A 27,279-nucleotide genomic window follows, 5' to 3' on the forward strand; every position below is an offset into this window, starting at 1 on the left:
AGAGTTGCAAGAGATAACTCCAGAGTTTGAAAATAAAAACCATTTTCCACTGTACTGCTCCTTACAACAAGCAATAGTAAGATTTGATTGATACCTTTTGTTGCATTAAACTCTCCAATTAGATTCTCCAAGGTATTTTTAGTCTAAAGTTTCTATGAAAGACTATCAGGAAAAAATCTGTCTGAGCATTTTTAGTAACAACTTTTCTGTTAGAGCTGGGACTCAGAAGATCACCAGCAGTACCACCAGTAAGGAGAGCAAGCCAAATGCCTAATAATGAAAATAAACCTTAGAGCCTCAGATCTTTCCGTTAAAATCTACAGCACCTGCCTAAGCAACTGTCTCTTACTCTTTTTTTCTGCTATTTTAAGCTACTTAGAAATGGGAAATAATAAGCAAAAGGTCCCAAAATGTCATTAAGTATTTTGGACTACTTAACATTGTCAATAAGGCTTTGAAGCCACGGGCCCAAATACTACCATATTATTAAACCACTTTAGCTATGGAGATGGGCTTGTCTGCATTTGATTGGCAAAGCCAACCTGAAGAAGTGAAGGAAAGTTGAATGAGAAGAAGTGGAATAAGCATGGCATTAACTTTTGACAATGTAAATTTTCCCACAAATCATCGTTAAAATGAGCATTTTCTGTTTTGTTAATTCTTATGCACAAAAGTGAGGAAATCATTGAAAAAATATCAATCAATTCATAATGTCATATGTACATTTTACTGGTTTTGCTTTGCTTTTAAACCTTCAGGTCGTTTAAAGACCCAGGAATCCTTCCAAACTTTTATCCCATTTGTGGAAAAGTACGTATTTGCAAATGGTATCTTCTCTGTCTGGACCCAGTCAAAGTTCAACAGAGTAGGGTTGAGATGCAGTGCACCCGGCAGACATCCAAACCTAAGCATCTGCACACAACCTAAGGGCAGGATTCAGATGCCTAATGATAAGGTATCTGTTACCACTGAGGTACCTGGGCAGGGCAGAGCTGCTTGGCCACACAGGGCAGCTCCAGGAAGGATTGGTTCTTCTTCAGACCTTCCATCGTACCAGTTGGTCTCTGAGGATGCCTTTGGTGCTCATGGCCACCTCTAAGGCCTATATTTAGGAAACTAAACACATCTGCATTCTTGTTATAGTCAACAGAGATCCAAGGCTTGATTCACTTGCCTACATGTTGGCATCTGAAGCAGTGTCAGAATCCCTAAAGTATCTGAGACAGCCCCCAGAAACTAGCAGATATGGTAAAGGACATAAAGGAACCAATGTCTTTCGAGAAGGGTAGCCTGAAACCAGGTAGGACATCTTGCAGCCTCTCAGGTGTCATTAGATGTTCAGTGAATTGATTGAGCTCCTGGTCAGTATATTCAAAGGGGCCTAGAGACTGATTCATTTAACTGTCCATCTGCTTAGGGTCAATCTAAGGAAATCTGCAATACTCAGTTCAACTGTCTTGGTGCTCAATATCATTTGATAGGCTAGAGGCTACCCATTCTCTTCTCCAGCTGCTGCTCCAAAAGGGCACTAAAGTCCTGCAAGTTGCCAGGCTAGGCAGCCCTGTCTGAATGTCTTAGACACCAGAAGTACTTGAGATATAACTGATGCAAGTCTCCTCACAACTCTACTGGAAATCAAAACACCCAGCCCATATGTAAACACCAACATGTATGTGTCTTCCTCTTGAACTGAGACATCATTTTTGAGCCCAAGAGTTTCACAGGCCCTGGAGAAAACCCTGTGTTATTTTCAGGGTCACACACACAGATAAATTATCTTTGAGTCCTAAAACTGGTTATAGGCAAGTTACAATATTTTACTTGTATCAACAAACATGCCAACATAACAGTGCCCAATGCAGATGTTGCATGAAGGTAAGTATGCAAACATTCTCAAAACTTGTAAGTACTGGTGGGTATGTGTATCAAGCTTTTAGATAAGCTTTCCAAGATTACTCTTCTTATGTGCTGTTTTAAAATGTCCTTTTTTTGTGGGGGAAAAAAAAAAAGAAACAAAAAACTTTTCTATTTATCATCTGCACTGGAAACCATCAAGCTACTCATATTAATATATGCAACTTTGTGATTTATTGTCACTCCCCTCATCCCATCTATTTTCTGTGCCTCAGATGTGCAATTAACTTCTTATTACCAGCTCCATCTGCTTCTATCTACAAAGGATGTATCTGTACTTTTGTAGAAGTGAAAGAAAAAAATTTCCTCCTCATCAATATTGCCTTGCACTTCAAGAGAAGCTGGCTGGCTCTCCAGAAGGAGAAATTTCGTATAGGAGCAGCTTGAACTCCAAACTCCAAACTCCTGGTGCAAGCAGTGTGGATGCAAGCAGCTTGAGACCAGAGCAGTGACAAAGGTGACCTCTCATCAGAGCCGTGTAGTTGCCAGATGGACATGACACCCTGCAAGCACCCTGGGCACACAGGGGTCCCACTCCTAAACGGCATGCTGCAAACAAGTAACAGCATTTGCGTCAGTCAGAGCAGAAGATGGCTCCGCATTCATTTGAAGCTTGTTTGTCACTTCTTTAGCTTATGTAAGGTTTTCTCTTTGTTTCTTCCTTTTCACCAGCTCTGAACATCGAAATCACAAAATTAGATCCAAAGTGAGTGGAGGAAAAGATGCCCATGCATGCAGTCTTCATCGATATGCTGTGTCACATCAACTCTCTTTTCAGATAGACTTGGAAGATTTGGTTAACCTAACCCTTTGTTGTTCTCAAGTGTCAAAACGAATCACTATTTTATAATTATGTTTATATTCAACAGAAACACTTCAGGCGTTTGTAAAAGTTGAGATGCCTCATTCAAAATACCAGCTTATGATGCCTCCATCCCTCCAACAGACTTTTATTAACACGGTGAGTGCACACAGTGTATATAACACTAGGGACCATCTAAAAACATACATTAAAGCTGTTTGCCATATCAGAAATGTTTTAACATTGAGTCCCTCTCCAGAGATTTAACATTGAGTTTTCCCCTCCAGAGAATGTTTTTACACATAATAGGAAGATATGAAGTTACATTACCTTCAGGGATTTATTACATTTGCTTCATTGTTGACAATATATTCTATACCTGGAATCCATTTTCATAAATGCCCAATGAGTTTAAAATTAAATTACGTTTGGGAAATCAGTTTCTGGCTGTCTCAATAAATCACAAAGATTCTAGCTGTAAGGTCTGGATGGTGGAAAGTAGTGGAAAGAAGCTGGGTCTTATATATGTCCCCAAGGCTCAGGAATTATCTTACTAGCCTTGAATGGTTTTAATGTGGCCATTAAATAGGAGAATAAATATACGACTGAGAAAGGTTAAAGGAAGTTGAAAATTTTCAAGCAGGATTTCACTAAAGGCACACACTAAGCAACATAGATATGGTAAGAGAAACACATAACAATTGAGGGATTTACCTGTTAATGCTGAAGCCAAATCCCCATTCCAAATCAATACTTCCTGATGGATTAGCCAACTTGGCACAAACGGATTTAAAGCTGCCCTTACCCAGTATTGGTATGAAGTGTGCTTAGGGAAAATCAGCTGAAATACATCCACAGTTAAAAAGAAAAAAAAGAAGAAGAAAGGGACTTTACCTCCTCTGTGTTAAATGTGATAAATCAGTTACCGCAGAGATAGCAGAGACATGGCAAATCTCTGTTATCACTAGGAGTAGATTTTGAAAGATAGGCACTGTTTGGTGAAAGAAAAAAGGGTAGCACTGTGCACTGGAGACATGACAGGCTACCAAGACATAAAAATAACATCAATAAATAGGAGTTCTTGAATATTGTAATTCCTTTGGCAATGGCTGTTGAAAGTGGTAATTTAGGGCATAAAAGGGGTTGGTGACAAAGCCTCAGACTGTGTCTGAATGAGTAACTGCCTCTGGAGTGGTGTTAAGCATATGCATGGCTGAAAGCCACCACTTAAAATTTACATTGCTAGGCCTAGCCCTCCTGTGAGCAGTCCAGGATCAAAGTCTGCCTGGATGCTAAAGGAAAACCAGGATTTGAGATTATTTCTCAGTCCCCTGAATGGTACTATCCTGAGCCCCACTTAGCCTTCATCCAGCAAGACGACATGGACAGGACATCCAGGGTGTGCAGAGGCATCAGGAGCTTGGGCTCTTCCCCTCTAGAGACCTACAGGGGCTGAGGAGGTCGGGTAAAAGCAGCCTGCAAAGGCAGCTGAAGAGGTTATGATGGGGATTGTGAGTCAGTCTGGTCTAGAGAGCAGATCCAACATCCACTTAACCAACAGACAGACATGCACACAGTACAAGACTTAGATATTGGGTGTGAAAAGACTGTAAGAGGATTCCAGCAATGTATCACTATGGGAGGGTTAGTTTCCCAGCTATGACTGAAGAAGAAACTGCTGTTAAACTGTTAACTGCTGTTAAAGATGGAGGTGGTAACTCGAAAAAAACAAGTTATCTGAAAACCGTGAAAGTTGTCTTTAAAACACCAGAGGGGTGTGCAGAAACATGGAATCACTGTGCATGAACAGTTTTGATAAATATTTTGATGAGGCAACAGCATTCCTCACTTTAAAGTTACAAGTTAGAAACACGTCGAAATCACAGGAGAAACCTGGTGAGTTTACTTTATCCATATACTCCTTTTGTGAGCTTCTGAGAGCGCTGTGATAAAGTGACGCTGCAGAAAACCCAAATTGTGCCTCTCCTGGCCACATCCTGCTAGGGCCACCCCAGGAGCCTCATCAGAAACACCAAGAGCTGGAAAGCACTACTGGAGGAGAACTGATTCAACCGTGGCCTACAGATTTAAAGTTTTAAACTGAAACACATTTTCTGTGATGACATGATTAGAAACACACAAACAGATGTGCAAAATTTTGATGCCGTCATGAAAACATTCTGACGTGTAATGGATCCAAAAGTGGGGGGGAGGGGATCTGAAGTGGTCACGTTCTGCATCAAACCACCAGTCGTGGCTAAGAAGCAGCACACGCACACAGTACAAGCATGTTCTGTAATCACTAGTAGCACTGTGCACTGTCTTTCTGCTCATGTTTGCACGAACCAAAAGCCAATCTGCTTCAGCACGGATGCAAAAAGTGACGTTGGCCTGCCAGGAGAGAGTTTTCATTGAGTTTTCACTAGATACCTCTTGCCCCCGACACAGAGAGAGCCTGTGCTTGTCTGCTCAGCACAATCTGGAGGGGGGGGGTGGGAAAGGGCGGGTGAGCAGAGCAGAAGGCATGTGCAAGTTTAAGTTGACTCAATTCAGGACAATCGGAACTGGAAAGCAGCTAGAAAGAGCTTCCTGCTTTTCAGAAACTTTAATTTTTTAAAAGGACCGGTGCAAAGACACTTCAGATTTACCAAACAGGACATCTGCAGGACGTGGGTTTACAAGTTTGTGCCTATTTAAGTTTCTGTAACGAAACCCGAGACTGAAAAAGCACTCGGTAGATGAGGAACGAGAGCCTGATAAGAGCTTTTTTTTTTTATTTCCACGTGAGCTGCCTTGCAGAAGTTTCCACAAACAATACGCGTAGAGAGATGTGAAGGAGTTTCAACATCACAGATTCCCTGTACACTCTGTTCGACAGCCCCGTGTCGCCAGAGTGACCCTAGGCAGCGCGGTCTGAGGCCAAGAGTGGCTCCTGGCAGCACCTGCGAGAGCGGAGGCGTCGCCGGCCCAAGCCAAGGGCACAGCGCTGCCTCAGCCCGCCCGGGGAAAGGCAAACACGGGTCTTAGTCTGGCCGAACACGGGCGATGCCATCGAAGACCAAACAGGAGTGAAGTGTAGGAAGGAAAATAAGGAGGAAACCCGCGGCGGGGAAGTCTGAGACCTCTCTTCTTCCCGGCTGGGTTCAGGCGTACCCGCCTCAGGGAAAACAGGTGCCTTGCGGGCACATGCCGAGGCCAGAAGCCGCTCCTCGGTACCCCGGCAACCGGCTCCCGGCGGCGGCGCCGCCCGCCCCAGCCCCTCTCCCAGGGCAGCGGCCTCGCCGCTCCCCGCCCGGCTTCCTGCGCGCGGCCCCGCGGGAGCGGCCCGCTTGGCCCGGCCGCGGGCCGGCGGCGGCGGCCGGCGGGCGGGCGGGCGGGGGGAGGCCGGAGGAGGTGGGAGGAGACGTGGGAAGGACTTGGGTTGCCACTACAAATCTGGTGACAGACCAGCCGCCGGCACATGGCGAGTGGCTCTTCCCGCGTCGCGCTCGGCAGGTGGGTGCGGGGCGGTGGCGCGGTACGACCCGGGACGTCCCGGCCGTGGGGCGGTGCGGAGGGAGGCGGGGGGGCCAAGCGGCGCTCCCTCGCCGGCTTGACGCCGCTTTGTGTCCCTGCGGAGCACCCCCCCTGATCCGGGCGCCCGCTCTCCGCCCGTGGGCGGGAGGCCGCGGCTGAGGGGAGGCGACCGCGGGGATCCCCGCGACGGTCGGGGGTGTGAAGGGTGGCAGGGGCGTGAAAGGTGGCGGGGGCGGCCTCCGCGCGGCGCTGACGTCGCCGAGGGGCTGCTCCGAGGAGGCTGCGGCTCGGGGCGCCCAAGATGGCGGCAGCGGCGGGTGACGGGTGCGTGCGGGGGCGGCCGCGGGCGACGGCTCTGCCACCCCGCCGGTTGCCCCGCGCGGGTCAGGTGGCCGGCGGAGGGGAGAGGAGGGCGGCGGGCGGCGCACCGTTTCCCCGGGGGAGAGACGGCGGCGCGGTGCCCGTGGAGGGGCACCTGAGGAGGGAAAGTTACGGCCACGGTGTGGGTCCGAGGGAGCCGCGGCGGCGGGAGCGAGGGGGCTGCGGCCTTGCCAAGGGCTCTTGCGGTGGAGCAGGTCCCCGGGACCGTCCTCCGGCACCCGCGGGCAGGAGGCGTCCTGACGCCTCCTCGCCGCGCTTGGTGTGTGGCGAGGAGCCCGCCGAGCGCCTGTGTGGGTGCCCGGTCTTTTCACCCGTCCCGGAGGGGTCGGAAAGGCGTTCGAGGTGAGGGCAACCGAGGCGACGAGGAGAGGCGGAGGCGGAGGGAGGGTGTGTAAGGCGCAGGGCGGGCGACGGGGCTGCCGGGCCAAGCCACTCGGCTGTCCTGCGTGCGAGAGTAGAGGAGTCGCGCCATGTCGCGGGGCGCTGGGAAGCGCTTGGACCTTCCTCCTGAAACAGCCGCGGGTGGGCTGAGGCGCTTGGAGCGTCGGCACTTGCAGGGGTTGTCAGGGCAGGGGCCAGGCGTTGCTCGAGGAGCTGTCAGAGCAGTCAGAGATACTTGTTTTCCTCCGTGGGAAGAAGTGTTAGTGCAAATCCAGACTAATAGGAAACGCTGTGTTTCTCATGCTTCTGTGAAAGTGCTTCAGACTGAACTGTTTGTTCGCCTTGAATTCTCAAGTGCAGGAAATGCGCGGTATATGCAGTTAAGAGTCATTGTTTGTATCGCTGTACCGATGTCTGGTGCGCTGGTGTAAATTGCTACTTCCAGGCAGCGTAGTGTATAGACATTCGTTAGCTGGGGTCGGGGGCGGTGGGAATAGTGAAATGACGATATGTGAGGCTCCAGAGAAAGGAGGCTTGGGGTCAAAGGCTATGCTGTTAAAAAACAGGAAATAATCTACGAAATTTCTGAGTGCTGCTTTGATTTGTAAGTCTTACTGTTGTGCCTGCAGGGCTGTACTGCAGCCTGAAGTTACGCACATCAGTGTTTCCTCGGGTTTTCTTTTTAAAACAAAAGTGTGTAGGCAAAGTGTAGTACATCTGCTTTCGACTTAGCATGCTTGTTATTTAAATCTTGCGGTTCAAGTACCCACGATTCTTGGGTTTTTTTCATATACTAAGCAGGTACTCTGAACCTGATGGAAATCAGTTGGTAAGCTGTCATCTGATTTAACCAAAATAGCAATAGGACACACAAGTGCGCACATGTTTGTGTATATATTGATAAAACTATGTGCTTCGTTTCTAGTCAAACTCTGGAGGTAAACTTTGGTTTTTCATTTACGAGCCAGGCAATTAATTACGAAAGTAGTGACTAAGGGGAAAAGATTTCCTTTTGTTTATGTTTAGAGTTGCTGGTTTAAAATTTTGTCATCTGTGAAGATGAACTGTGATACCTTGTTTACATGGAACACAAGTGGAAGGAAAAGATCCATTTCCTTGATTTCTAAATTATTGGGTTTTGACATTGAGTACTTTTTCAGCTCATGAGTTACCTGAAAATACATTTTGCCAGCCATTATTTGGTGAAACTAATGAGCATGTCACTAAGGTTCAAATATGCTTCAAGGAAAAAAAAAATCTTACTCTGGATCTCTTTATTTCTAGCTTGTGAAACTGACACAAGAAAAGGCTTTTGTGTATCTATATTTTCCCAGCCATCAAAAAGCTTTCAGTAGCGCGCTTCGGTATGTTAATAATTGTTATTTTACTTATTACTTCAGTTCAGGTCTGTGCTAAGAACACAGTGGGGCTTGATCTGTGAAGTGCTGGTCAGCTAATTCACAGTTTCTTTGTTGTGAATACACAGAACTGAACCTCGAGAAGAATGCAGAAACTAGTGCTGAATAACTTTCTTAAGGGAATTTGAACTTTGAAGCATTTGCTTGTACTATTATTTTATTCCAGCTGTTGCTTTGTAGTAGGTGTGGGAATGAGTATGCAGGATTTTTTAGGTTTCTTTCACCATTATCTGTCACTTCACTCCTGTTCTTTCCCCAAGCTATTTTATTGTGCCAAGTCTTGCTTCTAAGGTAAGATTTTTAAAGTTTGTGACTTGTAGCCTCGGTATTTCAGTGCTCCACATTTTGAAACATTCATGCTGTCAGTGGGCTGCTTGACATTCAGCTGGAGTTTTCTTGGTCTCAGCTTTTTTGCAGTCTTTTCCGATATTTCTATCTTTTTTACCAAACTCTTCATTTTCATTTCTTCACATTTTCTTCAAAGAAAGACCTCTCACATGCCAAGATGTTTCCTTCCCCTCCCCCTTCCACCCCCACATCGATGTAGGTGGGAAAATGTCATGCTGTCTTAGTTACTGGTGGGGGAGCCGGGGTTTTAGGTTTTTCTCTTCAAGGCTCTGATCTTGTTCTTTCGTAGAATCGAGTTGCTTTTGCATGAAGAGCTTGACTGTGCAACCCTTGTTTACACACTGGTCATCCTGGAATCGGTAGACTACTTTTGTCTTCAGTCCAATATCTGGTTACATTGAGGAATGTAAGTAGTTGCACTCTTGGTAGTATTTTTTAAATTGAGAGAAACACGATTTATGACCATATAATATTAAAAATAAAGGAATATAAGGCACAGCAGTTGCACAGTGAGTTTTAACAAAACCAGAAAGGGTCCACTTGTCAGACTCTTGACTGACAGCAAGGCTCTGTTCGACAGCCCTGGGGGAGGGCAAGATTAGTGTCCTTCTCTGGCCTGCTGGAAAGGACTATTGCTAATATGTGATGCAGGAGAATCTGTTTCTCTTAGCCCAAAACCACAAAGATGAGTCTCGTCTCTCAAAATCCTGACTACTATGTTTAATTCCTGCACTTTACATGGGAATTACTTTTGTACTCCAGGAAGAATTAACGTACACAGTTCACCTCTGAAATGTTTGTGAGTTTTATCAGTGTTAGAAAAGCTCAGCTTTGTAGGGGAAAACAGATTATCAGACTAGGACAAGACATGGGATAGAGCTCGTGGTCTTAAAGACAGTATAAAAATCAAACTTAGTGTGCACAACTATTTGTAGAATAATCTTATTAGCAGCTTAGAAATAGACTACCTTTTAGAAGGAATGAATGTTATGGATGCTAGGAAGCTGAAAAAGTTCAGCAAGCCGTTATTTTTGTGATCTGTTGACAATAGCACACAAGGGATCTTGATCTCCCTTAATACACTTTGGCTGGTTCTCCGCCTGGGAAATCTGAATGGGTACCCAGAGGTTGTGGTGCCTGAAACTCTTCAGTACACTGAGACTGCTCTTAGGGAAATTGAATGAGAATGATTAATATGGGCATGTAAAACTGAGTGCACTTGATTAGTTTCTTTGCAGTGGGCTCAACTTTTTTTTTGCGTTGCAGAGTAAGACCTACACAACACATGCAATGTGGATGCTGGCTGCATAGAGGTATTATAGCTCTTACACTGGTATAATTTTAAAAGGCACTACCTGGGGGCCAATTAACCAAATAAAACCATTTTTGGCTAAATCTTTTCACTACTGTTTTTATCTTCATACCAGATATAAAAAACTTCATCTTTCCTATGCAGCTGCAAATGTTATGTTTCCCTTCCTTAGTGGTGCCATGTTATTGTGAGGGTTCCCTCAGTGTAATGCTTGTTCTAACCTAGACATCTGCTTTGAATCGAGTAACCTGTTATTGTGTATTTCAAAACTGTGAAAATAGAGAAGTATTAGTGTATTCAAGGTCAATATCTGGTATATATTCTTTTGAATTCAATCCAGAGTTGTCTAAATATCTCTTTTTTTTTTTTTTTCTTGAATGGCTTACCTGTAAAACAAGGAATCCCAAACTTAGATACTGTACAGTTTAGGCCAGGTCCACAGTGTATATGCTTTTGTAATGGCATAACTTGTCTTGCTTGGCATAGGCTGGAGATTTGACGAACCCTTTGTATTCATCAGATAAATTAAGTATTTCGTCTGGCAAGTACTGCCTGTAATGAAGATAGAATCACAGAATCTCAAGGGCTGGAAGGGACCTCGAAAGATCATCTAGTCCAAGCCCCCTTCGAGAGCATGGTGCTGTGTTATATTTAACCCTTGTAGTCAATGGCATTGTGAGCAGGAACACTCCAGATCAAATGTTAATCACTTCCTGCTGCACTCTTTGTCTCTAGATGATATCTCTTAAACTGGGGAGAGTCAAAAGAAAGATGATAAAAGCTAAAGAGAGAAAGTATCACTTTCTGAGCCTGCCTGTTTGTTTTGGGTAAATGCATCTTACAGAAGCAAATACAGCAGCTTTGAACAAATACAGGCTACCACCTAAACTTATTAAAGGATTGAAGCCAGTGCTAGTGAGATTTGTAAATGATTTTTATGAAGATGTGGATTAGAAAGGTCTGTTAAAAAAGCTGGTCTTTAAAAAGTTTGCAGCAGCTGAGGTAGACTTCTGATGATATTTGTCTTATGATGTTATTAAGTTCTGCTTTTCAGGTCACTCTTTTTCTTTGAGAGGGATTAGGATAACACGTTAAAATGTACCTATTGAAGATGCATTATTGTAGAAAACACTGGTACAATGGCTTGCCTGAACACAAAGGTGCAGTGATTTAATTAAAGGTGTAGTTTAATTAAGGGTTTGAATTGTATAAAGCCTTGTTTGTCTGAACTGCGTAAACATAATAAATTTAAGTGAACTTTGTACTTCTGCACCTGTAAACTTAGGGACAGAGATAGTAGTAGCATTTCAGAACCATAGAATGCTTCCAATTCAGTTGGAAGGGTCCTTTAAAAATCATCTAGTCCAACCCCCTGTGAGGGACAAGGGCATTTTCCACTAGACCAGTTTGCTCAAAGCACCGTCAAATCTGATCTTGAATGAATGCTTCGAGGGATAGGGCACTCACAGCTTCTCTGGGCAGCCTGTCCCGCTTTAAGTTGTGTTCATATCCAAACTCTGTACCAGTGTCTTTTAACTACATCAATGCTTCTTGTTAAGCAGTGTAAAGTGTAGGTAGTTTCCTTCTGTCCTGAGCCAGAGGGAATATAACAGTGGTGGTGTTCAGATTGTTGAGGCAGAGTGCCAAACTGCTGAGACTCCACTTGCCTGCCTGTCTGTATGTGTTTGGTGGGATGCAGCTGGGTGGTGATCATCATCTTAACCTCAAATATGCATTTGGTACACAGACACCTGTAAAAGCGATACATTTGGGTATTTATGAACTGTAACACAGCTCTGTGTTTTGTAGTTGCAGATTGAAATACCATGGAAAGAAGATAGTTTGGATGATGTGTTTTGCCAGCATATCTCTGCAATTTCAGCTTTAACAATGGACAAGTGTAAGCACATAGGGCGCTTGCGGCTGGCCCAGGATCACTCCATCCTGAACCCTCAGAAGTGGCACTGCGTGGACTGCAACACCACAGAGTCGGTGTGGGCGTGCCTCAGCTGCTCCCACGTGGCGTGTGGAAGGTACATCGAAGAACATGCACTAAAGCACTTTCAGGAGAGCAGTCACCCAGTGGCATTGGAAGTAAACGAGCTGTACGTGTTCTGTTACCTGTGCGACGATTACGTCCTTAACGATAACGCAACTGGGGATTTGAAACTGTTGCGAAGTACATTGAGTGCAATCAAGAGCCAAAACTATGAGTGCACGACTCGAAGCGGGAGGACTTTGCGTTCGATGGGTACCAGTGATGATTCGTACCTTGCGCACGGCGGTGCCCAAGCCTTGCTTCGGAACGAAGATCGCATGTTCACAGCTCTCTGGCACCGACGGCGCGCCTTCCTGGGCAAAATATTCAGAGCGTGGCTTGAGTTGACACCTACCGGGAAAAAGATTTTGGAAGAGGAAAGGCTTCAGGAAGAAGCGGAGGAAAGAAGGGAGAGAGCTAGGAAGAGGAGGGAAGAACGAAAGCGTGAGTTGAAAGCAGAGATGGAAAAGATGCCTCCAAGAAAGAGTAGTCGTTTACAAAATCAGATTAGAATGTCCTCAGAAGCAGCACCCTGCCCACAAAGAACATCACAGGACATGGAATCTGCGGCAGAGTTGGAAAAAACCTATACCTCAGATGAAGTAAGATTGAAAAAAATAAGTGACTCTCCGGTTAAGCGAAGGCCCACGGTGACTCCTGGGGTAACGGGACTGAGGAACCTGGGAAATACGTGCTACATGAATTCTATCCTGCAGGTATTAAGTCACTTACTTATTTTTCGAGAATGCTTTTTAAAGCTTGATCTCAACCAAACTCAGGAACTACTGGCAACAGCAACCAGTGGCAAAACCAGATCTTCATCTAAACACCTGGCAATAGCTGCCTCAACATTACATGTGACCGAGAACCAAGAGAAAGTAAAGGGATCATCTTCTGCAAGGCGGCCGAGTTTGTCCTCTGGATTAAGTGGAGGAGCATCAAAAAGTAGAAATATGGAACTTATTCAGCCCAGGGAGCCAAGTTCAAAGCATATTTCTCTCTGTCATGAGCTGCATACTCTGTTCCAAGTTATGTGGTCTGGCAAATGGGCGCTGGTGTCTCCTTTTGCCATGCTTCATTCTGTGTGGAGACTAATTCCAGCCTTCAGAGGATATGCACAACAAGATGCTCAGGAATTCCTCTGTGAACTTTTGGATAAAGTGCAGCAGGAGCTGGAGACTACAGGGACCAGATACCCAGCTCTTATCCCTGCTTCTCAAAGAAAACTTATAAAACAGGTTTTGAATGTGGTTAACAACATTTTTCATGGACAGCTGCTAAGTCAGGTATGGTTTATAATTGTGTTTTTGAAGGTGTGTAATGATTTGCAGTTATGGGTTTACAGTGGTGATGGGCATACTGCAAAGGTTTTTACATTGGTAACTACTGAGGAGGGATATGGAGGATATAATACACATTTCAGCAGAAAGGTCATTTGGGTTCTTCCAAAACTTTCAGTAGAAAAATGTCATGTTAAAAACGTTACATTTGTTATTTTAAAGCACACCTTTCCAACTGCTGAGAAATATCTGACCTTGCTATTAAGTACCAGCTAATTTTCAGGAGTGAAGAATGTACAGTTTTAAGCATCTAGCTTTATCAGTGTAGTGATGCTAGATAGAAGATGTTAAGGAAGGTGTTAATCTCATCTAAGTGGAAACTGATTAGGTAAGCAGGGAATTAGTTCAGTAAATAGATGGAATTTGAGATTATTTGCTACAGTGTAATTGCCTGTCATGATGCTGTGTACAGAAATACTATCTTTCTGTCACAACACAAAGAGACAGAAGGCTCGGTCAAGACAGGAACCAAATCTGTGGGGTGGAGGCAACAGATTTTTTCTTTTCTCTCCCTGACTACTCTTTTTTTCATCTTCTCCTTGATTTCCTGTTAAGTACTTCAACATGTCCACTTACTCTTGTGCATATCCCAACTGTGTGAGCGTGCAAATGTCTGGGAACTGATTGAACAAACAAATGTTGGGATTCTGTTGAATTAATCTAAGAACTAAGTGCATTGCATCAGGAGCAGAGGTTGAGGAAGTCTTATCCCCCTGGAACTGGCTTTTCAGCACACGTTACCGAGGGAGTGCAGAGCATTTAATGGATATGCTGTGTAAAGGAGTAGAGGTTTATCATAAATTAAATGAAAATTTGAATGTTCCAATAATTCTGTTTTATTAATTTTCATGTTTTAGCATGTGAAGGTAGAAATCCAAGTGGTTTTTGGCTAAGGTAGGAATATTAACTGCTATGATATATATAAACTTTATAATAAGAGGATTTTTAAAATCAGGATTGTTTGCAGCAAATGTTAGCTTTCAGGTCATCTTAAGGCTTTGTGTAACTATTAGAAACTGTTATATCTACTTTTTAATCAAGCCAGATCATTCTCTACCTTCTATTTGGCCCAGTGCAAGAACATTTCTGTTGGCATGCTTCATTTCCTCAGGGTAGTTGACATATCTTGTATGAGGGTTGTGCTAAGATGAGTGTGTAGCATATCATGACATTAAAGCTTTCTGTTTGAAAATCACACGCCTTGTCAAACTAGTAACTTTGTTAGTAAAAGGAAATAATTGCTTAAGTACACTGGCAAGGCTTGGCTGCCTTCCAAGTTTTGTATCAGGACTGGAAGAATCTGGAAGAATTTTGGAAGATTTTTCAAGGCTGTGAAGGCACTAGGCATTATTTCAGCAGTACTGCTGCATTTAAATGTTTTTAGCTTTAAAAACATTTAGAAATTCTGCCACCTTCCTGAAACTAGGGAGGGCAATAGTGAGTATTCACTCAAGTATCATTAAGACTGAATGGGAATGAAACAGTTTTGAGCTATCCTGTGACTACAACACACAGCTTTTTTACTGCAGCTGGTCAATGGCTGTGTGCAGAATACAGTCTTCGTGAACTTCAAAATGCCTCAAGTGAGAGGAGGCTGATCTCTAGTAATTTCTCCCTGCCTCATTAGGCAGCACCCACAGACAGTGCCCAATACTTCACCTCCTAATGATTCCTTTGTCTTCCACCACTCCTTTATTCCAGTTTAGTCTTCACTAGCAATTTTGAACCTGATAAGTGTTTAAAGCAAAAGGTAACCTCGTAAGATTTACATTTCCTCAATAAAATTTATTCAGATCATCTTAATGATTCAGACCCTGGTGTTTGTACATGGAAGGAGGAGCTTTAAAATCTCTATTAGGCAATTACTTTCCTCAATAAGATTCCTTTATCATGATTCCCCATGGCATTTGTCAGAACTGGCACAAAAGGCTATAAAGAAGTTAACAAAAAAAGACATGTGAAGGGCTTCTTGCTATATTGCATCTTTGACAATGTTAGCTCTTGAAAGCTTCGTCCTTATCTGCTTAACTTTACCTACAAGCTGTAAAAGTATTACAGATTCTCTACAGAAGATAGTTGGAGCCATAGACTGCTGCATTTATTAAAAAATAGGATGAGATTGTAGTCACAGTGATTTATAAACTACATCTTAATTCAGTGAATAAGGGAAACTTGAGAAGCTTGTTTCTGTGCAGCAGTTGCCTTCAGTTTTAGAATCACTTTACAAAGTCATTACATTTACTATTCTTTTGTACTGACAATATTAGAGATACTTGATTCTGTGAGACACTCAAGCGCAGTGAAGTCAATCTTCTTGACCTTCACTCCTCAGGAATACTATGAACTATTCTTGATACAGTACGTGGAGGATCACTTGCAATGCAGATAAGCTGTATGTTTACTTGAGTTTCACGTTACTTTCACATGTGCAATAAAACGTTTTCCCTCTTCTTCTAGCTCTTCTATTTTAACTTGAAGTCATAATCCTGGGTTTGCCTCAGTCTGTGGCTATTGAAGTGGCTGCCTGATTCAGGATTGCATTTGGATTTAGGATATAATGTTAAGGAAGAAATTGAGGAGAGTGACATTTTATTCAGATTACTTTTGGATAACTAGAAAAAGCATTAGGTGATATCAGAACAATTGCATCTTTTATATGAGTCAATTGGCTTTGGTTTGTTAGGTTCTCAGATGGTTTAAAGTTAGTCTTCCTCATCTGCTACTTGAAGTCTTTCAGTATTTGGTGGAATACAAAACTAAGTAATGGGCAACTCCAGGAATAGCATGGGGAGATTGCCTCTTGCCTTTTTTTTTAAAAAAAATTCCAATATACTTTTTAGGATTACAGCTTCTTACTCTGCAGTACAAATTGTGAATCTTATAGGATATTTAGCTACAAAACCCTTCCCATCTGGTTTTTACCTTTCCCGCACACCAGTCTTCCTCCAGTGATTGCCTGGAGAAAGATGTGCTGCGGCACTTCTTGGGAAGAGGAGTCTGTGTCTTGTAAACCTATTCTTTAGAAGCAGGTCTGCTGGAACAGTTGTTTGTCTTCTCAGCCTGATTGGGACTGTAGGCAGATGCCAATATGGCTGTTTAAATCCCAGTTGTTTTCAGTCCCTCAGTGCTTGTACTCTTGTGGAAGTTACCCACTGTCACTGTCTCCTGTCCTTGATCCTTCAATGAGAAAGGAGAACATACTGCACTATGATGTGCCAGTGATAAATGGACCCATACTGATCCACAGATTTTTGAAGTACACATCAAGAGCCCAAATAGGTTACTCACCTACCTACTGTGTTTCTCAAAGATTTTTTGGGCTTGAGGTTTGGTTGGTTGGTTTTTTTTAATGGACCTAGCTAAATAGCACAGTATCTTCATTTCTAATTGTGTCCACATGAAGCAAGGAAGTGGGCAGGTATCTTGTTTTAGAAATTAGGAAACAGAAGGCCGTTGGCGTGCTTTGCCTACAGGACACGTTGCTGGCTCGTGGTCAGCTTGTCTCCCAGGGCCTTCTCTGGGAGCTGCTTCCAAGCCTGTCCCGGTGCCAGGGGTTGTTCCTGCCCAGGTCAGGACTTGGCATTTCCCTTTGTTGAGCTGCATAAGGCTCCTGTTGGCCCATTTCCCGGCCTGTGCAGGTCTCTCTGGGTGGCAGCAAGACCCTCTGGTGTATCAGCCACTCTGCCAAACTGCCTGCAGACTTGCTGTGAGTTTTTAAGAACAGTGTTTATTTTCTCTTGGCTACAGCTCTAGTGGTGGGGCACCAACAGCATTTCATGCCACTGACCACAATCCTTCAAACCTGGCAGCTCGTTCTGTTTTCAGGCTACCTTTGCTGTCCATTTATCTAGCCTGTGCTTTGTTTGTTTCTGTGAGAGTGTTCCGGGATACAGCATTGAAAGTCTTGCTGAAGTCAAGATAAACTACATCCACTGTTTTCCACTCTCCCACTAGTTATCTGTACCAGCCATTGCATTGTAGGAAGAAGGCTATTGTGCTGGTCTTGCATGATTTTCCCATTATAAACCCATGGCAGCTGCTCCCAGTCATCCATCTTTATGCCTTTGGAAATGGTTTCCAGGATTTACTCCCGTCAGCCTTCCCACAGACCAAGGTGATGCTGACTGAATTGTAGTTGCCCAGATCCAACTCCTTGAAGACAGGAGTGTCACTTGCTTTCTTCATGTCCTCTCTTGATTTCCATGACCTGGCCAGGACCTTTCAAAGTGGAACAGTCTTGCAACCTTGTCTTCCAATCCTTCTATTTCTTATGTTCAGTTGTGGATAGCTTCTAATTCAAGGCAAGTGGAAAGAGAAGGGCAATCTGTATTTTCTGTGGCTAAAAAAAAACAGTAAGGGAGAGGAATAAATGTGCTCTGATGTGGAAGTTGCTTGGGTACATAAGTCAAGGAAGAAAATTCATGTTGCATAGCAGTGAGTAGTTACGATTGCTTCACAGAATACTTTTTGATTCAATTAAAATGTAATGTACATAATCAAAGAAATACCTAGCCAATGGCATTTTAACATCTTTTAGGAGTGGTGGTGAACCTTTTAAAAACTATTTGGAATGAGTTTGAAAGTCTCTTGTGAGGATTCCACCGCTTTTGAATCTGGTGCCTTAGGTAAAGCACTCTGCTTAGATTTTTGTTACAGCAACACTAAGCCTAGCAGTGAAAGTGAAGAGCAGTGGCTAGACTGATTTAGTAACGAATTTCCTCTACAGTAAAGTTGTAATTAGTTACTGTTTCTTCTTAGGACAAACCTGTCCTGGGCTGTGAGGATTTTTTACAGTGATTTGTCATTTATTTTAACAATGCCTAGTAAGAACTAGCTTTTGATATCTCTAGGCATACTTAAAAAATAACCCAGATGGTTTGATTGCTTCCTGATCGTGTTTAAGAATCTGGGCAAACTGCCTGTCCTAGCTCAGCATGGCAGAATAGGAGCGTGCAGTGCTCAGAGAGATGACAATGCCAAGACCCAGAGAGCAAAGTAAGTTCTAACCAATGTAGTATGTAAACTGTGTTTAAAGATTTAAAAGGCAGTGCTTCTCTTTGCAAGTCTTGCTCCATTTACTTGCTCAATCGGTGTACTTCAGTACAGATTGGCTGAGAGAAGGACAAAAGTGCAATTGTTGCTTGAAGGAAGCACTTTGGTCTTGGGTAGTATGCTGTGAGTTAAAGTCTGGGGGAGGTTCCTGAGGGTGACTTGTACAGTGCTGGGCATTAGGTCTCCCATGGAGTAGACTTATAAAAACTATGAGAACTTCAGATAGGTAATAGGGTGATTTGCACCTAAACTGATCCATGCCCTTTATACTCATTTCTGTATTCTGGTATTCGTTGCTGTGCTTTTATATGTAGCCTGAATTACAAAATAGTTATCAAGTTGCCTTCCAACTAGATGAAGGTGGCAGTTTAAGTTAATCTATAGGAGGCCATTGAACCCCAGACCCCAGTTTGCAGTGGTTATGCTGGTCATTCTGTTAATTGGATACAGGTAATATTGATGATGCTAAATGCTCATCACCACAAAGCCCTTTATTTTTGTTCTAACTGCAGAAATACTGTCACGTGGAATTCCATATTATAGCAGTATCCTAGAAATCCCCTTCTACTCTTCATTGCTTTGCTGTGGAAAAACTCAATTACTACTCCTTGTATATATGTCTCATAGAGTGAAAACTTACTTGTGAAAGCCCAAAAATGGGGACTGGCCATTCTTAAAAACCAAACAAGAATTAGAGCAGAGATGGTAACAATTGTGTTTCTTCCATGCAAGTGGAGAAAACACAGGCAAAACAGTTGATGATGGCGTTGGCTTCTCCTGCAGCAATATGTTAACTATTTTCTTAGGCTGCATTTAGGCTGAATGCCATCCGGGGCAGTGGCTGTCCATCAAATTATTGTGGGCACAATGATGCTTGTCTGAGTGGCCTCCATGCTTAGCTCGAATCAAGCAATTTGATCCAACTCTTTTCACTCTGGCCTTTGGCCCATGATTGAATGCCGAGCTTTAACCAAACAATTGTATATAGTACCCGTGTTTCAAGGCATGAGAGCGTGGTCAGGGCAGAACATAAGGTAGAGATTTCAGACTGGTTGAAAACCAGTAATTTACTTCCTTTGCTCCAATGTAAACTTCTCCTGTAGCTTTGTTATAAATAACAGCATTAAGGCTTTCTAAAATAGTAATTATGGACTATAATGAGCAGGTGAAACCAATCTCTGAGATTGTAAAATCAAGTGATAAAAAGATTCACGTCTCTAAGCAGATTGCTAGAGCAGACTCATTTCCCTGTTACTGCTGTGCATACGCCTACTGTAAAGAGTTACATTGGACAGATGCATAAAGTTTTTGCCAACCCTCTGAGTTAAGTGTGTTCTTTTTTGCTTGTTTTGCTTTTTTTTGTAGAAATCTCACATCTTACTCTACCAACAAGTTTGGGCAGTTTATACCATTTCAGTGCTTTTAATGAAAAAAAGACAACCTGGCTTGCACTGTGTGAATGGTAGTGGAGTGTGAAACAAGCTTCATTTAGGCCAGAAAGAGGTGTGATGGGGGTGTTGCAAAGTCTGTGCTGATAGACAGGCCAGTGCAGGTGGAATCCTCCTTCTTGTTGAGTAATCAAGTCTGTAAGCCCAGGCCTGGCTAAGAAAAATACTTTCAACCTTTGTTCCAGCCCTGATTCACACCTCATTTACCACCAGTAAGAGTGTGTGCAGGAGTAGTTTGGGCAGTGTGGCTGGTAGGGTTGGGTGGACGCTTATCAGTGTACTACAGCAGGTTACTTGGCTGTTGGCAAGTGCACAAATGGCCAGATAAGGCTGAAGAGTTGAACTGTGCTGCAGCCTCATGGTGAGGAGCACAGCTCTGTGTCAGTACATAATTTTGTCAACACAGATCAGCTTTGCTCACGGTTATACGATGAGGTACCACATCGGTTTATCTGGTTTGGTTTTTTGAGAGGCAAAAGTTGGGAGCTGGATCAATTATTTGATTCTTTTTCTTTTTGGGATAGTACCTTTTAACTAGTTGCAAAAGAGGATCTCAACCTACATTTTTGACATTACGTCCTTTAAATCCTCAGAACTTGTTAAAACTGTACTGAGTTCATGTATGCATTTCATCCCAATCCCGTTGGAATGAACTTCAGCGTCCATTCATGTGTAACAAATTATTAAGCAACTCATCAATTAAATAAACTCTTGGCCTAACGGTATCACCCATTTGTACAGCAAAAATCTGTTAGTCATTCTGTGTTTATGCTGGAGTTAGCTTGAACTGTGGCCAAACATATCATTTTGTCTCCGAGTCTAGATTCCAGCTCTGAATTACTAATAGTTTGTGGCTTTGAAACGTTGCCAGATGTTAGCGCTTACAAAAGAAACTCCTGTCAGTGTGAATTAAAATGGAAGATTCTCCTCTTTTCTGCCATGTGAGTTGGATGTTTTGTTTTCTAAGAACAAGGCAGTGGCATTTGCTGCTTCTTGGATCTTAAAGCAACAAACAGCTTTCCCGACTCCACCGCTAAACACTTGTTCTGGTACACAAATAGCCACGCGCCAGAGATCCAGTGTAAGCTGTTGATTAAACAATTACTCTTAAGAACACCTAGGAGGAAGGTACCGTAAGGTGACAGATCTGTCCTTATATAAATGATTATGATGTAACAGACAAAGCAGGGTGGAAAAAAATATGTAACAGCAAACCTTCAGAAGAAAATAAAGGATGTCTTCAACAAAACAAAGTGTATTTTTACGCTTGAGCAGGCTTACTGGCCTAACTGAAGTGCACTGACTTTATGTAGGACGACCACATAAAGGCGTGCCTGTGGAATCACAGTGTTTGGATCCCTCGTGGATTTTCATTCCTTTATTACTACGTCTTTGTACAAGCAGTTCCAAACAACTTGTGGTATTTTCCTAAACAGGAAGCATGCTTATAGAGATTTAATTTGGCAATTATTTACTCTAGTGCTGCAAGCTTCAGGAGGTATCCCATATTCAATTTGCTGTAAAACATGAATGGTGGTGTCTCCTCACACCTGGCTGTATTTGGACAATATGTGTAATATATATAATGTGGTTTATAAATAACAGTATTTATCAGCTCATTTGACAGTCAGCCCTATCTGCAAATTTTGAGTTCCTGTAATCTTGTTGGTGGGAAGGCTTAATTGTCAGGGAAGAGCGTTGGGAACATGTTGGGTGCTTCTGGAAGTTCTGTCCAAGCATCCATCTGAGCCAAATTAAAATTAAATTTATTTTCAGAGTTCACCTTTCTTTTTGTTAGAGCAGTGAGGTCAGAGCTGCTTGAGTCAGGGGCCAACTGCAACTTTTAAGGCAGTTAAATACATTAAGAGTAGAAAACTCAGATAATGACAATTATGCCTGTTACAGTCTAAATGGAGTTTAAATACTGCATAGGTTCAGCTGCTGGTAGAAGTTACTCATCCACATGGATGTTGGAAGGGTGGAGGTCCTTTGGAAGAAGACTCAAATGATGTGACACTCTTCAATAAGCAGCTCGAGCTGGCTTTTAGGAGACTTCATTGGAAATGGGCAGCTAAAGTGTTGCTATTTCAGCAATGAGGAGCTACTGCTTTTAACTTACTTTCCTAATATTGAATGTTATCATAAATTAATTGTCCCCCTGCTGTATTATCTGCATTTTCCAGGTTGACTCACTTCACTTATTGACATTTTAATTATGTTGTCTTACTGCTTGTCCTTTCCCTAGTGTGACGATGGATCCACTTACTGAAAGAAGAAATAAATTATTTTTACCTGTTAATTTTTCTTTGAAGAAGTGTGCTTCCTAATCCAGGCTTCCCTGGAAGACTTACAAAGTAAGAAGGATATGACTTTAAAATCCCCAGCTGTTGGTTTTGGCTTTGTTTGTGTGTGTGGTTTTGTGGTTGGTTTTGTTTTGTTTTGAATTAACCTAAACTAGTTTCTCTCTTTTCATGTAAATTTTCCTTTTGGAAAAGACCCCTGAGACTCCACCAGCTGCTTTCTCTTGGACAGTCCCAGCCACACCATTTTGACACTTCTTTTGTTTCTCAGTAAAACATAAGACCACTTACCTGTTTGTGATAACAGTAATGGACAACCTGCTTCAGAAAAAAAAAGCAATTAGGTGCATCATTTCTTTTGTTCACTGACCATGTCTTGTCTTTGGTTGCATCAGTTATCTCTAGGGGGAAATTCTTATTTTTTATTTTAAGAGCTGTGTTATGGTGCACTTCTAGCAAAGTAAGTTTTGGAGTATAAACAGCTGCTGAAATATCATTTTACAGGTTACATGTCTTGCCTGCGACAATAAATCAAATACCATAGAACCTTTCTGGGACCTATCCCTGGAGTTTCCTGAGAGGTATCACTGCAACGGCAAGGAGATGTCGTCCCAGTATCCGTGTCTGCTGACAGAAATGCTGGCCAAGTTTACAGAAACTGAAGCTTTGGAAGGAAAGATTTATGCATGTGATCAGTGCAACAGTGAGTAAAGGCAGTATGTACTCATGCATATGTTCTCTGTGTTAAATGTAAACTGACAGTGAGATTGTAGGAGGAAAATACCTCTTAAAAGTATGCTGCAAAGTCCACCTTATGTCCTGGTGTGGCAACTTGACAGCTCTTACCACCTAGAAGATGGAATTGTTCAAAGGATGTTTTGAAGTGTGATGATCCTCTTTTAGATAAAGTCTGATCACACACTAATGGGGATTCTGATACTCCTAGCTGAAGAATCCCATCAGCTTTTTAACCTAAGGTGACTAACCTAAGTGACCACAGATATTCTATGCTTGCATCATAAAATAATCCTTGCAAAATGGCTCTCAGAGTGTATCCTTTTTAAGGAGGCACATACTGTAGCTATTTAAGTCCACACAAATTTGGTGGATAAATCTTGAACTGAAATACCAGGCTGTTCTCGAGATTTGTATTGTGTAACTGTGTGTTTGGCCTCAGCAAAACGAAGGAAGTTTTCTTCTAAACCAGTTATACTCACAGAAGCTCAGAAGCAGCTTATGGTGTGTCGACTACCTCAGGTTCTCAGATTACACCTTAAACGGTTTAGGTAAGTAGTACCACAACAATCAGTGTTGCAAACTGACCAGTTAGGTCTTGCTCTTCCATTGGTTGGAATCAATGTTTTTCAACATTATATTTACTTCCCTTCGCTAGTATGATGAGAAATAGTTATTAGAAACTTCTTTTTCTTGTTTAATTTAAACATCAATAAGATATTCTATAAGTAGAGAAGTGACTTTTTGGATTCCAACTGCTTGCTACTTTAATACCAATATTATTTTGTCCTTCTTAGTTATAACTTACTAACCTTGCTGTGAATTCTCTTGGTAAGAATTAAACCGTGTGTTTTCTTCAGGTAGAGTAAACGCTTACACGCGGTAATGTACAAACCAAAGTTGCATTCAGTGGAAGTCTCGTGTAACCTTCATACAGGCAAAGCCATTCCTGCATTTGCCTGAGAGTAAGGAAGTAGAGACTGCATCTCTCTGAACTCTCACTCTGTGCATTAATAAAGAGTCTGTCCAGAATACAAAGAAACTGAAAAGGAGATAGAATAGATGAGAAATACCAATGGGATCTAATACGTGTGATATATAATATAGGATGATGGAGCAGTGGCACAGGCTGCCCAGAGAGGTTGTGGAGTCTCCTTCCTTGGAGGTCTTCAAGACCCTCCTGGACATGTTCCTGTGTGACCTGATCTAGGTTGACCTGCTTCTGCAGGAGGGGTTGGACTAGATGATCTCTAAAGGTCCCTTCCAACCCCTACCATTCTATGGTACTGTGATAAGTACTGCCTACTCAGTGTTACACAGATCTTCAGATGGGTATTTCAGCAGATGAGAACACATTTTAAAGGGCCTTGAAATAAAGGAGAAGTGAAAGAGGAAGCCTAGAAAATAAACTCTGCAAATTAGCATTTATTTGGTGCACAAAAACGACAGTGAAGATAACATTTGTTCTGTTAAAACATAATTCAGAATGCTGTGTTCTTTCTTTTTTTTTCCTTTTAATTAAAAGAGGAGTAAGTTTTCCTGTGACTGCACTTGGCAGGTGGTCAGGACGCAACCACCGCGAGAAGATCGGTGTGCACGTGAGCTTTGGGCAGATGCTCAACATGGAGCCTTATTGCTGCAGGGAGTCCCTCAAGTCCCTCCTCCCTGACTGCTTTATCTACGACTTGTCTGCTGTGGTGATGCACCACGGGAAAGGATTTGGCTCAGGGCACTACACTGCCTACTGCTACAATTCAGAAGGAGGTAGGAAGCAGCTGTGAAGTAAAGCATGTGGGAGAAGGGGGTGTTGGTAGGTCCAGACCAACTTTCAAACGCAAAAGGGAGCCACTTGTAACTCAACAGCCTGGAATGAGAATTGCAGCTTTGTAGATCAAAACAGTTCCATGTTCGCATTGGCTTGTTAAACGTGTTGTGGCTACAGACTCCTACTTCTGAGGAAGCTAAGCTGGGCTTTTAAAGTGTGGAGGCAATTATACTAGATGAACTGAAACCGCGTACAATTTCTACACAACTCGTTAAGTGGGACTGAACACGGAGTAATTAATCAGTGTAACACAGTTACTGCCAGTCGGTGTTCTGATGACTTTTCTTTTTGGTGTGTTTCTTCGCTGCAGGATTTTGGGTACACTGCAATGACTCGAAACTCAACATGTGCACTATGGAAGAAGTATGCAAGGCTCAAGCCTACATTTTGTTTTACAGCCAACGACTTACTCAGGCAAATGGACGTGGTAAAGCACCATGTCCTGGCACAAGCGACAGTCAGCAGCACACAGAATGGCCTGACTGTTCCACAGGCAGCAGCAGCTAATCCAAAGCCAGTTAACTCTGTGTATGGTCAAAGTGTGAATTGTCCTAACTATATATTTTTAAATGAAAGTACAGCATTGTACTTTTTTTTTTACTTTGGATCCGTGTACAGCGTTTCTATACTTTTGTATTAGTTCAAGTACTCTCTAGAGTTGTTAGCAAAAGTTTTTATTGACAGTAAGTGACTTTTTGGAAGTGCTTAGAATTTCAACACAGCTATTTTTTTAAGGAAAAAAAAAGATTGCTATTTGCATTTATCTCTTACCTCAGGCTCGTTTTTTGAAGCTGGTTTTGTATTTTGATAATCTTGTTGAATTGGTTTAGAAAAAACTACTTTCAATGAGCAACTGATGTTTTCTCTGGTAAATTTTCTATATATGCTTGTGTACATTTCATAGTCTAGTTGTAATGACGTGATTCTTACTGTCTGCAGGAATTGCTACCACTAGGTCTTAGGATATTATTATTCACTAGCAAGGAATGTTTTACATCTCAAACAGTAACTGAACTCTTCATAAGAAACTTTCTGTATATTCTTCATGGCTGAAGTTGAAATATTTTTCAGGCCTCAAGGGAACTACTCTAAAAAGACACTGATAAAACCTCTTAAAATCGGGGAGAGCATGTGCTTATTTTTACATCAATACGTAAGAAGAGCATTTAATAGCACAAGAATGTACTTTACCAAGACTTTACTGTTTTAGCCTTAAGAAGCCTGACAAGTGCCAAATCCAGAGTCCTAACTTTGACAACCAGGGCATTTTTATTCCAGTAACTTAAAAAAGCTTTCCTCCTAAAAAACCCAAACAACAGAGCCCCACTGTCATTGCTACAAAAACATGAGCATCCTCTTTCTCTTACATTGCCTTAAATTGTAGCGAGCGCTGTGTTGTTTCAGTAACCTCTGACACAAACCACTGAAAGGAAGCTATAAAACGTATCTGAAAGCAGTTACAGTCTGAGTGGTTTCCTTAGCTCCGACTGCTGTACCTTCACCACGGTTCTACCACCAGCACTAACTGAACTGGGCACGGAGGAGACTCTGACAAGTGGGAATTACCAATCCTTCTCCACATACAGGAGTTAATGCCGAGGAAGTTTTGTCAAGTTATTTTGCATAAGTCCTATGCAAATCGTTACCTCATCTTCTGCAAAGTTGATACCTCAATAAAATGCCTTGATGTGGACAGAAACCCACACGTGTGCTGGAATTCCTTCCTACGTTGGCATTACAGACCGTTGTTGCTTTTAAATGATTATTAAACTGTCTGCTGGGGTTAAGGCATTATCTATAAGACCTCTTGGGCCATCTGTCAGGGACTGAACAGCTGGTTTCATTCATGGCTTCCCCTACCATGTGTATGTTTCTGAAAGATGCCATATTTCAGCAAGCATGTAGTGGCCTCAGACCTCAAATTTTCTTCACCTTGTGCTCATCCTTATTAAGAGGTGAAAGGCAGTTTGCTCTTGGGTTTTTTCCATGCTATAAAGGTTAAAGCAAGATGATCTGACAAATCTGCTTGTTATGGCTGGGCAGTTTTTCCACATACTTTCATTCTTTTCTGTCCTTTCTGGTGAGGAAATTGAGGTAGTTTAAACACTTTTTTCTACTTGCAGGTAGTTCAGGGCATAGAAAAGAAGGGGAAGGAGTTGTGCCAATTGCCTTTCAGAATTCTGATACATTTCTCTTCCTCCAAGAGCACGTCAGCTGGCTTCATCGGGGTCCTGAGAGACACAAGCATTAATGGAAGAGTCTCTCTTGGGACTTGTAGAGTGCAATGAGAGGGAGGAGAGTTCATCAGCCTCAATCATCAGTATTTATTAAACACATACTGAAGTCCCTTAAGAAAGCATCTTGCCCTGCCTTTCTGTCTAGGATTGCCCAGCTGGGCTTACAGCTGTCCCCCTGCATTTCCTCTCACTGCAGTAAGCGTTACTTAAGTCTCAGGACTTTCTCTGAAAG

General features: G+C 42.6%; 1 protein-coding gene across 9 annotated transcripts; it reads left to right on the top strand.

The window, feature by feature from the left end:
- Window positions 1-6,128: 6,128 nt before the first annotated feature.
- USP44 (ubiquitin specific peptidase 44) lies at window positions 6,129-26,509 on the top strand. 9 transcript variants are annotated; one of them, XM_062015301.1, is made up of 8 exons: window positions 6,129-6,211; window positions 9,050-9,166; window positions 10,027-10,073; window positions 11,882-13,396; window positions 22,755-22,953; window positions 23,428-23,536; window positions 24,511-24,749; window positions 25,121-26,509. In XM_062015301.1, the coding sequence occupies exons 4-8, from the start codon at window positions 11,963-11,965 to the stop codon at window positions 25,315-25,317; spliced, it is 2,178 nt and encodes a 725-aa protein (XP_061871285.1). In that variant the 5' UTR covers window positions 6,129-6,211; window positions 9,050-9,166; window positions 10,027-10,073; window positions 11,882-11,962; the 3' UTR covers window positions 25,318-26,509. The 9 variants fall into 9 exon arrangements, with proteins under 9 accessions (XP_061871285.1, XP_061871280.1, XP_061871324.1 ...); XM_062015317.1 differs by lacking the exon at window positions 6,129-6,211 and adding an exon at window positions 6,495-6,556; XM_062015324.1 differs by lacking the exon at window positions 6,129-6,211 and adding an exon at window positions 7,081-7,364.
- The last annotated feature ends 770 nt before the right edge of the window (window positions 26,510-27,279 follow it).

This window comes from Colius striatus, chromosome 1 (assembly GCF_028858725.1).
Source record: "Colius striatus isolate bColStr4 chromosome 1, bColStr4.1.hap1, whole genome shotgun sequence".
NCBI lineage: Eukaryota > Metazoa > Chordata > Aves > Coliiformes > Coliidae > Colius > Colius striatus.

Coding starts and splice junctions, on each gene's coding strand:
- USP44 (XM_062015301.1), top strand. CDS start 11,963: ATGGACAAGTGTAAGCACATAGGGCGCTTGCGGCTGGCCCAGGATCAC. Junction 13,397..22,754: donor ATGGACAGCTGCTAAGTCAG/GTATGGTTTATA, acceptor ATCATTTTACAG/GTTACATGTCTTGCCTGCGA. Junction 24,750..25,120: donor CTGCTACAATTCAGAAGGAG/GTAGGAAGCAGC, acceptor TCTTCGCTGCAG/GATTTTGGGTACACTGCAAT.